Consider the following 14371-nt stretch of genomic DNA (forward strand, 5'->3'; position numbering starts at 1 on the left):
TATACTTACATCATGTATATATTACATGTTATTATGAATGTTACTACATGACATATATACTTACATCATGTATATATTACATGTTATTATGAATGTTACTACATGACATATATACTTACATCATGTATATATGACATGTTATTATGAATGTTACTACATGACATATATACTTACATCATGTATATATTACATGTTATTATAAATGTTACTACATGACATATATACTTACATCATGTATATATTACATGTTATTATGAATGTTACTACATGACATATATACTTACATCATGTATATATTACATGTTATTATGAATGTTACTACATGACATATATACTTACATCATGTATATATGACATGTTATTATGAATGTTACTACATGACATATATACTTACATCATGTATATATGACATGTTATTATGAATGTTACTACATGACATATATACTTACATCATGTATATATTACATGTTATTATGAATTTTACTACATGACATGTATACTTACATCATGTATATATTACATGTTATTATGAATGTTACTACATGACATATACTTACATCATGTATATATTACATGTTATTATGAATGTTACTACATGACATATATACTTACATCATGTATATATTACATGTTATTATGAATGTTACTACATGACATATATACTTACATCATGTATATATTACATGTTATTATGAATGTTACTACATGACATATATACTTACATCATGTATATATTACATGTTATTATGAATGTTACTACATGACATATATACTTACATCATGTATATATTACATGTTATTATGAATGTTACTACATGACATATATACTTACATCATGTATATATTACATGTTATTATAAATGTTACTACATGACATATATACTTACATCAAGTATATATTACATGTTATTATGAATGTTACTACATGACATATATACTTACATCATGTATATATTACATGTTATTATGAATGTTACTACATGACATATATACTTACATCATGTATATATTACATGTTATTATGAATGTTACTACATGACATATATACTTACATCATGTATATATTACATGTTATTATGAATGTTACTACATGACATATATACTTACATCATGTATATATGACATGTTATTATGAATGTTACTACATGACATATATACTTACATCATGTATATATTACATGTTATTATAAATGTTACTACATGACATATATACTTACATCATGTATATATTACATGTTATTATGAATGTTACTACATGACATATATACTTACATCATGTATATATTACATGTTATTATGAATGTTACTACATGACATATATACTTACATCATGTATATATGACATGTTATTATGAATGTTACTACATGACATATATACTTACATCATGTATATATGACATGTTATTATGAATGTTACTACATGACATATATACTTACATCATGTATATAATACATGTTATTATGAATGTTACTACATGACATATATACTTACATCATGTATATATTACATGTTATTATGAATGTTACTACATGACATATATACTTACATCATGTATATATTACATGTTATTATAAATGTTACTACATGACATATATACTTACATCAAGTATATATTACATGTTATTATGAATGTTACTACATGACATATATACTTACATCATGTATATATTACATGTTATTATGAATGTTACTACATGACATATATACTTACATCATGTATATATTACATGTTATTATGAATGTTACTACATGACATATATACTTACATCATGTATATATTACATGTTATTATGAATGTTACTACATGACATATATACTTACATCATGTATATATGACATGTTATTATGAATGTTACTACATGACATATATACTTACATCATGTATATATTACATGTTATTATAAATGTTACTACATGACATATATACTTACATCATGTATATATTACATGTTATTATGAATGTTACTACATGACATATATACTTACATCATGTATATATTACATGTTATTATGAATGTTACTACATGACATATATACTTACATCATGTATATATGACATGTTATTATGAATGTTACTACATGACATATATACTTACATCATGTATATATTACATGTTATTATGAATGTTACTACATGACATATATACTTACATCATGTATATATGACATGTTATTATTAATGTTACTACATGACATATATACTTACATCATGTATATATGACATGTTATTATTAATGTTACTACATGACATATATACTTACATCATGTATATATGACATGTTATTATTAATGTTACTACATGACATATATACTTACATCATGTATATATGACATGTTATTATGAATGTTACTACATGACATATATACTTACATCATGTATATATGACATGTTATTATGAATGTTACTACATGACATATATACTTACATCATGTATATAATACATGTTATTATGAATGTTACTACATGACATATATACTTACATCATGTATATATTACATGTTATTATGAATGTTACTACATGACATATATACTTACATCATGTATATATTACATGTTATTATGAATGTTACTACATGACATATATACTTACATCACGTATATATTACATGTTATTATGAATGTTACTACATGACATATATACTTACATCACGTATATATTACATGTTATTATGAATGTTACTACATGACATATACTTACATCATGTATATATTACATGTTATTATGAATGTTACTACATGACATATATACTTACATCATGTATATATTACATGTTATTATGAATGTTACTACATGACATATATACTTACATCATGTATATAATACATGTTATTATGAATGTTACTACATGACATATATACTTACATCATGTATATATTACATGTTATTATAAATGTTACTACATGACATATATACTTACATCATGTATATATTACATGTTATTATGAATGTTACTACATGACATATATACTTACATCATGTATATATTACATGTTATTATAAATGTTACTACATGACATATATACTTACATCATGTATATATTACATGTTATTATAAATGTTACTACATGACATATATACTTACATCATGTATATATTACATGTTATTATAAATGTTACTACATGACATATATACTTACATCATGTATATATTAAATGTTATTATAAATGTTACTACATGACATATATACTTAGTGTGTATATATTACATGTTATTATGAATGTTACTACATGACATATATACTTACATCATGTATATAATACATGTTATTATGAATGTTACTACATGACATATATGCTTACATCATGTATATATGACATGTTATTATGAATGTTACTACATGACATATATACTTACATCATGTATATATTACATGTTATTATGAATGTTACTACATGACATATATACTTACATCATGTATATATTACATATTATAAATGTTACTACATGACATATATACTTACATCATGTATATATTACATGTTATTATGAATGTTACTACATGACATATATACTTACATCATGTATATATTACATGTTATTATAAATGTTTACATGACATATATACTTACATCATGTATATATGACATGTTATTATTAATGTTACTTCATGACATATATACTTACATCATGTATATATGACATGTTATTATTAATGTTACTACATGACATATATACTTACATCATGTATATATGACATGTTATTATGAATGTTACTACATGACATATATACTTACATCATGTATATATGACATGTTATTATGAATGTTACTACATGACATATATACTTACATCATGTATATAATACATGTTATTATGAATGTTACTACATGACATATATACTTACATCATGTATATATTACATGTTATTATGAATGTTACTACATGACATATATACTTACATCATGTATATATTACATGTTATTATGAATGTTACTACATGACATATATACTTACATCACGTATATATTACATGTTATTATGAATGTTACTACATGACATATATACTTACATCACGTATATATTACATGTTATTATGAATGTTACTACATGACATATACTTACATCATGTATATATTACATGTTATTATGAATGTTACTACATGACATATATACTTACATCATGTATATATTACATGTTATTATGAATGTTACTACATGACATATATACTTACATCATGTATATAATACATGTTATTATGAATGTTACTACATGACATATATACTTACATCATGTATATATTACATGTTATTATAAATGTTACTACATGACATATATACTTACATCATGTATATATTAAATGTTATTATAAATGTTACTACATGACATATATACTTAGTGTGTATATATTACATGTTATTATGAATGTTACTACATGACATATATACTTACATCATGTATATAATACATGTTATTATGAATGTTACTACATGACATATATGCTTACATCATGTATATATGACATGTTATTATGAATGTTACTACATGACATATATACTTACATCATGTATATATTACATGTTATTATAAATGTTACTACATGACATATATACTTACATCATGTATATATTACATGTTATTATGAATGTTACTACATGACATATATACTTACATCATGTATATATTACATGTTATTATGAATGTTACTACATGACATATATACTTACATCATGTATATATTACATATTATAAATGTTACTACATGACATATATACTTACATCATGTATATATTACATGTTATTATGAATGTTACTACATGACATATATACTTACATCATGTATATATTACATGTTATTATAAATGTTACTACATGACATATATACTTACATCATGTATATATGACATGTTATTATAAATGTTACTACATGACATATATACTTACATCATGTATATATTACATGTTATTATAAATGTTACTACATGACATATATACTTACAGTGTGTATATAAAACATTGATGGAGGTTTTTGGAGGTTTTTAGAGCGCTTTATACACAAAAGAGAGCAACTTCCAGGAGCTGACTTTTGCTAATGTTTATTCACGAGTAAGAATGCATAAAAAAAGAAAAACCTATGTGTTCTTGTCTTATTTCAGGATTGTGAATAATAGGTCAAATTAAAAACAAAGTGCACTTCCCCATTAATGTCTTCTGGATCATTGTTTCTGTCATTGATCTCACTTTTGACCTTCTCGCAGAAAGAAAACTGCTAATAATACCACTTCCTCCCTTCATTTTAACGCAAATGTGCTAATTGCAGCTAATGAGGGCGATTTGTTAACTGGAAAAGAGTGAGGTTTTAAAGCGCATGCAGAGACTCATCATACTTTAAATGGAGCTGGAGTGGAGGTAATAAAAAAGAGGATTCCTACAGCCACAGCCCTGTAAATGCTAATGTTATTTTAGTCAGCGCTAATTAGTTATTTGTTTAAACAGAGGTGTTAATGGATTGTTACCATTAAAATGAGAGTGATTGGTCCCAGGTAGATGATCAGGAAGAAGAAAGAAATCATGGCTATGGACAGAATTCCTCGTATCCAGTAGTTCTTCCATCTGTGGAGAGAAGAGGATTCATTCAATCATTTGAATAACATGACAAGTTGCCATCCCTGGGACACGTGTGGTCACATGGCCTCCACACTGGCGCGCTTCACAACAATACACTACAGGACAGGAAGCAGAAGAAAAGCGGCGGCAAAAAACAAACGTTGCATCATGAAAAAGAAAAAGGTGACGGCGTCCTGGCTGGCCTTACACTGTCCAACAATCTACTTCCTGTCTGCAGCCAGTAGCATTTGAAGCTCTTTTACTAATGGATTTAACACTTCCTGTTAGCTGGTAAACTCTTACACACCTAAATATCCCGCCGGATGAGATTTGTGCAGGTTTGATCCGCCCGCCAGGTGAGGTTGCCAAGTTTAACATTGAGCTGAAAGAAAACTGCTGTTGTAAATCTGTCCACTGGATGTCGCAATAGCAATTCTTTGTATCCCTCTCTGCAAGAGCACCTTCAGAGGGGGCGGAGCTAAGTACTCACCTGCTTATTAGCGATAATGTGCGCTCATTGTCAAAGTTGGATTAGGGCAGGACAACCAATCCAATTTTAATTTCCATTTCAGTTAAGGCTTCTCCCGATTATGAAAATATAATATAATATAATATAAGGAAAACAACGGTTAATGAGCATGCACTTGTGAAGCTGAAACATGAGAAGTGAATGACATAAATGTGAGGGAAATGTTGTCATTGTGAGGAGAATTAAAGGCCTACTGAAATGAAATGTTCTTATTTAAACGGGGATAGCAGATCCATTCTATGTGTCATACTTGATCATTTCGTGATATTGACATATTTTTGCTGAAAGGATTTAGTAGAGAACATCGACGATAAAGTTCGCAACTTTTGCTCGCTGATAAAAAAGCCTTACCTGTAGCGGAAGTAGCGTGACGTCACAGGTTGTGGAGCGCCTCACATCTGCACATTGTTTACAATCATTCTCACCAGCAGCGAGAGCGATTCGGACCGAGAAAGCGACGATTACCCCATTAATTTGAGCGAGGATGAAAGATTTGTGGATGAGGAAAGTGACAGTGAAGGATTAGAGGGCAGTGCAGGACGCCAGGATGTATCTTTTTTCGCTCTGACCGTAACTTAGGTACAAGGGCTCATTAAATTCCACACTTTCTCTTTTTTCTATTGTGGATCACGGATTTGTATTTTAAACCACCTCGGATACTATATCCTCTTAACTTTCACAATGTTATGTCAGACCCACTCGACATCCGTTGCTTTCGGTCTCCCCTAGAGGGGGGGGGGGGGGGGTTACCCACATATGCGGTCCTCTCCAAGGTTTCTCATAGTCATTCACCGACGTCCCACTGGGGTGAGTTTTTCCTTGCCCGTATGTGGGCTCTGTACCGAGGATGTCGTTGTGGCTTGTACAGCCCTTTGAGACACTTGTGATTTAGGGCTATATAAATAAACATTGATTGATTGATTGAAAATGGAAAATTAACTGCGGATAGAAACAGAAGAAATAAGCCCCTGACTGGAAGGATAGACAGCAGATCAACAATACTACTATTACTTCTACCATCAGGAGACACAGAACCAAACCCTGGACCTGTAACCACACGGTTAATGCTGTCCCGCCTGGCGAAGCCTAGCAATGCTGTTGCGAACGACACCATTGAAGCTAACTTAGCTACGGGACCTCGACAGAGCTATGCTAAAAACATTAGCTCTCCACCTACGCCAGCCCTCATCTGCTCATCACCACCCGTGCTCACCTGCGTTCCAGCGATCGACGACGCGACGGAGGACTTCACCATGATCATCGGTGCGGTCGGGCGGCTAGCTTTGCATAGCGCGTCTGCTATCCAACTCAAAGTCCTCCTGGTTGTGTTGCTCTAGCCAGCCGCTAATACACCGATCCCACCTACAGCTTTCTTCTTTGCTGTCTCCATTGTTCATTAAACAAATTGCAAAAGATTCACCAACACAGATGTCCAGAATACTGTGGAATTTTGCGATGAAAACAGACTACTTAAGCTGGCCACCGTGCTCTTCCAAAATGTCTGCTACAATCCGTGACGTCACGCGCAAACGTCATCATACCGAGACGTTTTCAGACGGATATTTCCCGGGAAATTTAAAATGTCACTTTATAAGTTAACCCGGCCGTATTGGCATGTGTTGCAATGTTAAGCTTTCATCATCGATATATAAACTATCAGACTGCGTGGTCGCTAGAAGGGGGTTTCAGTAGGCCTTTAAGATTAGTTTGGGAAAAGAATGACTTGTGTATCCCTCATTAATCCCTGAAACACATCCTGGACTAAACAATGTGGAACAGCTAGTTCTAAAATACTGGACAAAATGGTTGTATTGTACCAATAAATGTTTTGCATTTATTACCATCTTATTTGACACACAAAGCACACACTCCGCAGCGATAAAATAAGTATAAAAGTTAAAAAAACGGATTTCAAAAGGGAATTAAAAACATCCCTCAAACAGGAAGTAAGTTATGACGTACCTTGGCGGCAGGCCTTCCAGGGCCTTGTTGAGACACTGTGGAGTGTTGTCCGTGTCCGCCGTGGACGCCGGGACATCAGGAGTGTCCGCCTTGGTGTCCACGTCGCATTCACCCTCAGTGTCGCCTTGCAGGCCCAACTTGTCGTCACTGTCCGTCTCCTGCCAGGGAAAAGTAAATGTTCAAGTATACGTCGGATATTGCCCTCCAAAATAGTCTCTCTCTTTTTGATGAAATAACATTAGAGGAACTCCTGTGGCGTATAAGTGGGATAAAACAAACAACATGTTTACCTGACCCACATCCTGGGAAATTTATCAAGGAACTGTTTGTAATATTAGGTCCATCAGTGCTAAATATTATAAACTTATCACTTTCCTCTGGCACTGTTCCCCTAGCATTCAAAAAAGCGGTTATTCATCCTCTGCTCAAAAGACCTAACCTCCATCCTGACCTCATAGTAAACTACTGACCGGTGTCCCACCTTCCCTTTATTTCCAAAATCCTCGAAAAAATTGTTGCACAGCAGCTAAATGAACACTTAGCGTCTAACAATCTCTGTGAACCTTTTCAGTCCGGTTTCAGGGCAAATCACTCTACGGAGACAGCCCTCGCAAAAATGACTAATGATCAATTGCTAATGATGGATGTCATCCATGTTGCTGCTTCTTGATCTTAGCGCTGCTTTCCATACCGTCAAACACAATATTTTATTAAAAAGTATCAAAACACGTATTGGTATGTCAGACTTAGCCATGTCTTGGTTTAACTCTTATCTTACTGACAGGATGCAGTGTGTCTCCCATAACAATGTGACCTCGGACTATGTCAAGGTAACGTGTGGAGTTCCCCAGGGTTCGGTTCTTGGCCCTGCACTCTTTAGTATTTACATGCTGCCGCTAGGTGACATCATACGCAAGTACGGTGTTAGCTTTCACTGTTATGCTGATGACACTCAACTCTACATGCCCCTAAAACATGTTGCTTTTCTAGCTCTTTCAGCAGATTTGAACTGCTGTTTTAAGCAGTAGATAGGATCTTTGATCCAACACACAACTTACATTGAACTTAAATCTTCTTTTCTTTGTGCTCCACAAAAGAAAAGTAGTGAGAATATCTCCATGTTAAGAAACTCGACTTCGGCTCCGCGATGATGTCTTGTTAGTAAACACACACACACACAGACACAGACACAGACACAGACACAGACACAGACACAGACACACACACACACACACACACACACACACACACACACACACACACACACACACACACACACACACACACACACACACGCCTCTTCTTCCCCTTGTGACACAAAGATTCAGAAGGACGACACTGCAGCTGTCCAATAAAACACACTCACATCTTCTCACTTTCTAGCCCATACTACATCAAAAATAACATAAAACAACACAGTAACGCATCATGTAGTAACGCTAACTGAGTTACTGAATATAAAAAATTACGCGTTAGACTACTAGTTACCGCCGAAAATAACGGTGTCACAGTAATGCGTTACTTTGTAACGTGTTAGTCCCAACACTGATAATAATAATAATAATAATAATAATAATAATAACAATAATAATAATAATAACACTGACACGTCTAATAATAATAATAATAATAATAACACTGACACGTCTAATAATAATAATAATAACAGTGACACGTCTAATAGTAATAATAATAATAATAATAACACTGACACGTCTAATAATAATAATAATAACACTGACACGTCTAATAGTAATAATAATAATAATAACACTGACATGTCTAATAGTAATAATAATAATAACACTGACACGTCTAATAATAATAATAATAACACTTACACGTCTAATAATAATAATAATAACACTAACACGTCTAGTAGTAATAATAATAATAATAATAATAATAATAATAACACTGACACGTCTAATAATAATAATAATAACACTGACACGTTTAATAATAATAATAATAATAATAATAACACTGACACGTCTAATAATAATAATAATAATAACACTGACACGTCTAATAGTAATAATAATAACACTGACACGTCTAATAATAATAATAATAATAATAATAAGTCTACCAGCCTTTGCTGCGACAATAAGGCCAATCAGTAGTAATAGATCATAATTGGATAATAAATAACTACTTGCCCTTTGACCCCTCCCGCACGTATGTGTGCAGGGAAGGCGTGGCGAGTACGACTAAGCGACCTTTGAAGCAGTCAGACCAGGAAGTAAGACACAATCTAAGTGCCTTGGCAGAGGTCTGAGACTTGTCACTCTCCAAGTCATCTGATGAGCGTTTGTGCTGAATCAGCAACATGTGATGTTCCCTCAGGACCCAATGAAGAGTCAATGAATCAACTAGAACTAATCACTTCACAACTTAAATACTTTTATCCTGCAGGGCCTGCCATACTGTGCACAACATGTTGCAATTCGGCACTCACATTATTTCACAACACAAGCCCCTCAAAGAGGAGAAATGAAAGAAATGCTGCAAGTACACAAAACAAACAGGAAGCTACCAAGAAGTTAGCCTGGCTGCCAAGAAGTTAGCCAAGCTACCAGGAAGTTAGCCTGTCTGCCAAGAAGTTAGCCAAGCTACCAGGAAATTAGCCTGGCTGCCAAGAAGTTAGCCAAGCTACCAGGAAGTTAGCCTGTCTGCCAGGAAGTTAGCCAAGCTACCAGGAAGTTAGCCTGGCTGCCAAGAAGTTAGCCAAGCTACCAGGAAGTGAGCCTGTCTGCCAGGAAGTTAGCCAAGCTACCAGGAAGTTAGCCTGGCTGCTAGGAAGTTAGTCAAGCTACCAGGAAGTTAGCCTGGCTGCCAGGAAGTTAGCCTGGCTGCCAAGAAGTTAGCCAAGCTACCAGGAAGTTAGCCTGTCTGCCAGGAAGTAGGCCAAGCTACCAGGAAGTTAGCCTGGCACCTAAGAAGTTAGCCAAGCTACTAGGAAGTTAGCCAAGCTACCAGGAAGTTAGCCTGGCTGCCAGGAAGTTAGCCTGGCTGCCAGGAAGTTAGCCTGGCTGCTAAGAAGTTAGCCAAGCTACTAGGAAGTTAGCCTGGCTGCCAAGAAGTTAGCCTGGCTACCAAGAAGTTACAGTACCTAGGCTAGCTACTGGTAAGTTAGCCAAACTACTGGGAAGTTAGCCATGCTACTAGGAAGTTAGCCACGCTACTAAGAAGTTAGCCACGCTACTAAGAAGTTAGCCTGGCTAATAAATTAATTTACGTGGACCCCGACTTAAACAAGTTGAAAAACTTATTGTAGTGTTACCATTTAGTGGTCAATTGTACGGAATATGTACTGTACTGTGCAATCTACTGATAAAAGTTTCAATCAATCAAAACCAAGACGTTAGCCTGGCTACCAAGAAGTTAGCCTGGCTACTACTTACATGAGAAGTACTGTCATACTACTACTTATTAATTCCTATTTTCACTATCATCAAGCTTCACTACATGAGAAGTACTGTCATACCACTACTTATTAATTACTATTTTCACTATCATCAAGCTTCACTACATGAGAAGTACTGTCATACCACTACTTATTAATTACTATTTTCACTATCATCAAGCTTCACTACATGAGAAGTACTGTCATACCACCACTTATTAATTACTATTGTTGGTGTGATTAATGTTTGTCTTACTAATGTTAGCGTAATTAAAATGTGTGTTATTAATGTTAATGTAATTAATGTTTGTGTTATTAATGCTAGTGTAATTCATGTTAGTATAATTAATATTAGTGTAATTAATGTTAGTATAATTAATATTAGTGTAATTAATGTTAGTCTAATTAATGTTTTTATTTATATTAGTGCATTTAATATTAATGGGATTATTGTTCATGTAATTAATGTTAGGTGTAAATAATGTTGATGTATTTAAGGATTGTGTTATTAATGTTTTGATTGATTGATTGAAACTTTTATTAGTAGATTGCACAGTACAGTACATATTCCGTACAATTGACCACTAAATAGTAACATCCCAATAAGTTTTTCAACTTGTTTAAGTCGGGGTCCACGTTAATCAATTCATGGTACAAATATATACTATCATCATAATACAGTCATCATACAAGTTCATCATCAGAGTATATACATTGAATTATTTACAATCCTGGGGTAGGTTAGGTTAGGTTAGGTTGCTATCAGCATATTTCAGTCATCATACAAGTTTATCATCTGAGAAATGGACATTGTAACAGTGTAGGTCTGACTTGGTAGGATATAGATAGATAGATAGATAGATAGATAGATAGATAGATAGATAGATAGATAGATAGATAGATAGATAGATAGATAGATAGATAGATAGATAGATAGATAGATAGATAGATAGATAGATAGATAGATAGATAGATAGATAGATAGATAGATAGATAGTACTTTATTGATTCCTTCAGGAGAGTTCCCTCAGGAAAATTAAAATATGTAGAGCGAGCAGTGAACATAGTAAGCTCAGAAAGCATAAGAACAAGTATATGCATTTGATTATTTACATTTGATTATTTACAATCCAGGGACGTGGGATGTATTTAAGGATTGTGTTATTAATGTTAATGTAAATCGTGTTAGTGTAATTAATGTTAATGTTAAAAAGTCAATAGTAATGTCAATGTCAATAATGTTAGTGTAAATAATCATGTCGTTCATGTAAATAATGTTAATGTTCATAATGTTGATGTAAATAATGTAAATAATATTGTCCCCTCAGCAATTACTTTGTGTGTGTTTGACATTTGCATCATTTTTCTCATGCAATATTTTGTGATCCTGCAAGATTTTGGATTGTCAGCACTTCTCACTTGCATTTTGTTTCCGCTTTCCTTTTGGATGCCGTAGTTTGAAGCCTTTAAAAGCTACTAATCATCATGTTGAGGAGTCAGTCAACATCAAAGTGTTACGGATTAATATGGAATATGAAGTTAGTCGCCAAAAAGCAGCGTCACGTTGATATGAACAACAAAAAGGCTATCTTGTCATGTTTCTTTTCCAATGAACGATTAGCCAGCTAACTAACTAGCTTACATTAGTCTAGCTGCATGCTAACTAACTAGCTTACATTAGTCTAGCTGCATGCTAACTGACTAGCGTCCATTAGCCTAGCTGCATGCTAACTAACTAGCTTCTATTAGCCTAGCTTCATGCTAACTAACTAGCTTTTGTTAGCCTAGCTGCATGCTAACTAACTAGCTTCCATTAGATTAGCTGCATGCTAACTAACTAGCTTCTATTAGCTTAGCTGAATGCTAACTAACTAGCTTCCATTAGCCTAGCTGCATGCTAACGAACTAGCTTCCATTAGCCTAGCTGCATGCTAACTAACTAGCTTCTATTAGCTTAGCTGCATGCTAACTAACTAGCTTCTATTAGCTTAGCTGCATGCTAACTAACTAGCTTTTATTAGCCTAGCTACATGCTAACTAACTAGCTTCCATTAGCCTAGCTGCATGCTAACTAGCTAATTAGCTTGTGACAAGCAGGCCAACTAACACATTTACCTTGTTAGACATGATTAACTAGCTGATCGGTGATGAGGTTGAGCTTGTTAGACATGATAATCTACTGACATTTACCTTGTCGCTGATGTTGTCGGCGCTGTCCCGCTCTTCTCCTCCGCCTCGCCGCCGGACCTCCGTCATGTTCGCGGCGCTGGCACGGACCTTCAAGTGATCCAGCAGCCAAGTCACCTTCCTTTAAACGGCTATCTTTTCCACTCACGTCCCGCTTCCGACTGCGATCCTCGGCAAATGAGAGCGAGGTGATCCGGTGAATGTGAGAGTGTCACCGCGGAGCTCCTGTGACGTCACGCTGCGTGCTTTTGTTTATCGCCGCAGTCTGGAGGCAGGCTTCCGTCAAGATGGCGTCCTTGTCCAAACACTTCCGGAGGAGACTTTCAAAACAATGGCTGACACCGCAGTTACTAACCTAATAAACACCTTTATTTACGGTTGTGTAATGTGTTTTTTTCTTTTTGTTGTGTTGTGGCTGAAATTGTTGTGTCTTTATGTTGTTGCGCTTTGAATTCATATTGTGGAAACCAGTTGTTGTGTTGTCTCCTTATGTGTATTTGTTTATATTGTGGTGTTCAATGCTTCCTGTGTGGAGTTTGCATGTGACGGCATGAGTTAAGTTAAGTTCAACTTAAAAGTTAAGTTAAAGTACCAACGATTGTCACACACACACTAGGTGTGGTGAAATTTGTCCTCTGCATTTGACCCATCCCCTGCCAAGCAGGGACGTAATGGCTCCCATTTTTATAGTCTTTGGTATGACTCGGCTGGGGTTTGAACTCACAACCTACCCAT

At 33.8% G+C, this 14371-nt stretch overlaps 1 protein-coding gene across 1 annotated transcript in view; it reads right to left on the reverse strand.

The window, feature by feature from the left end:
* Nucleotides 1-13926, reverse strand: part of cds1 (CDP-diacylglycerol synthase (phosphatidate cytidylyltransferase) 1) — a 50777-nt gene extending 36851 nt beyond the window's left edge. The window contains 3 exon segments of the mRNA XM_062024369.1: nucleotides 5459-5555; nucleotides 8041-8198; nucleotides 13640-13926. Coding sequence (XP_061880353.1) covers nucleotides 5459-5555; nucleotides 8041-8198; nucleotides 13640-13705 — 321 coding nt within the window. The 5' untranslated portion in view covers nucleotides 13706-13926.
* Nucleotides 13927-14371: the final 445 nt, after the last annotated feature.

The sequence above is a fragment of the Entelurus aequoreus genome, linkage group LG17, assembly GCF_033978785.1.
Source record: "Entelurus aequoreus isolate RoL-2023_Sb linkage group LG17, RoL_Eaeq_v1.1, whole genome shotgun sequence".
Lineage (NCBI taxonomy): Eukaryota > Metazoa > Chordata > Actinopteri > Syngnathiformes > Syngnathidae > Entelurus > Entelurus aequoreus.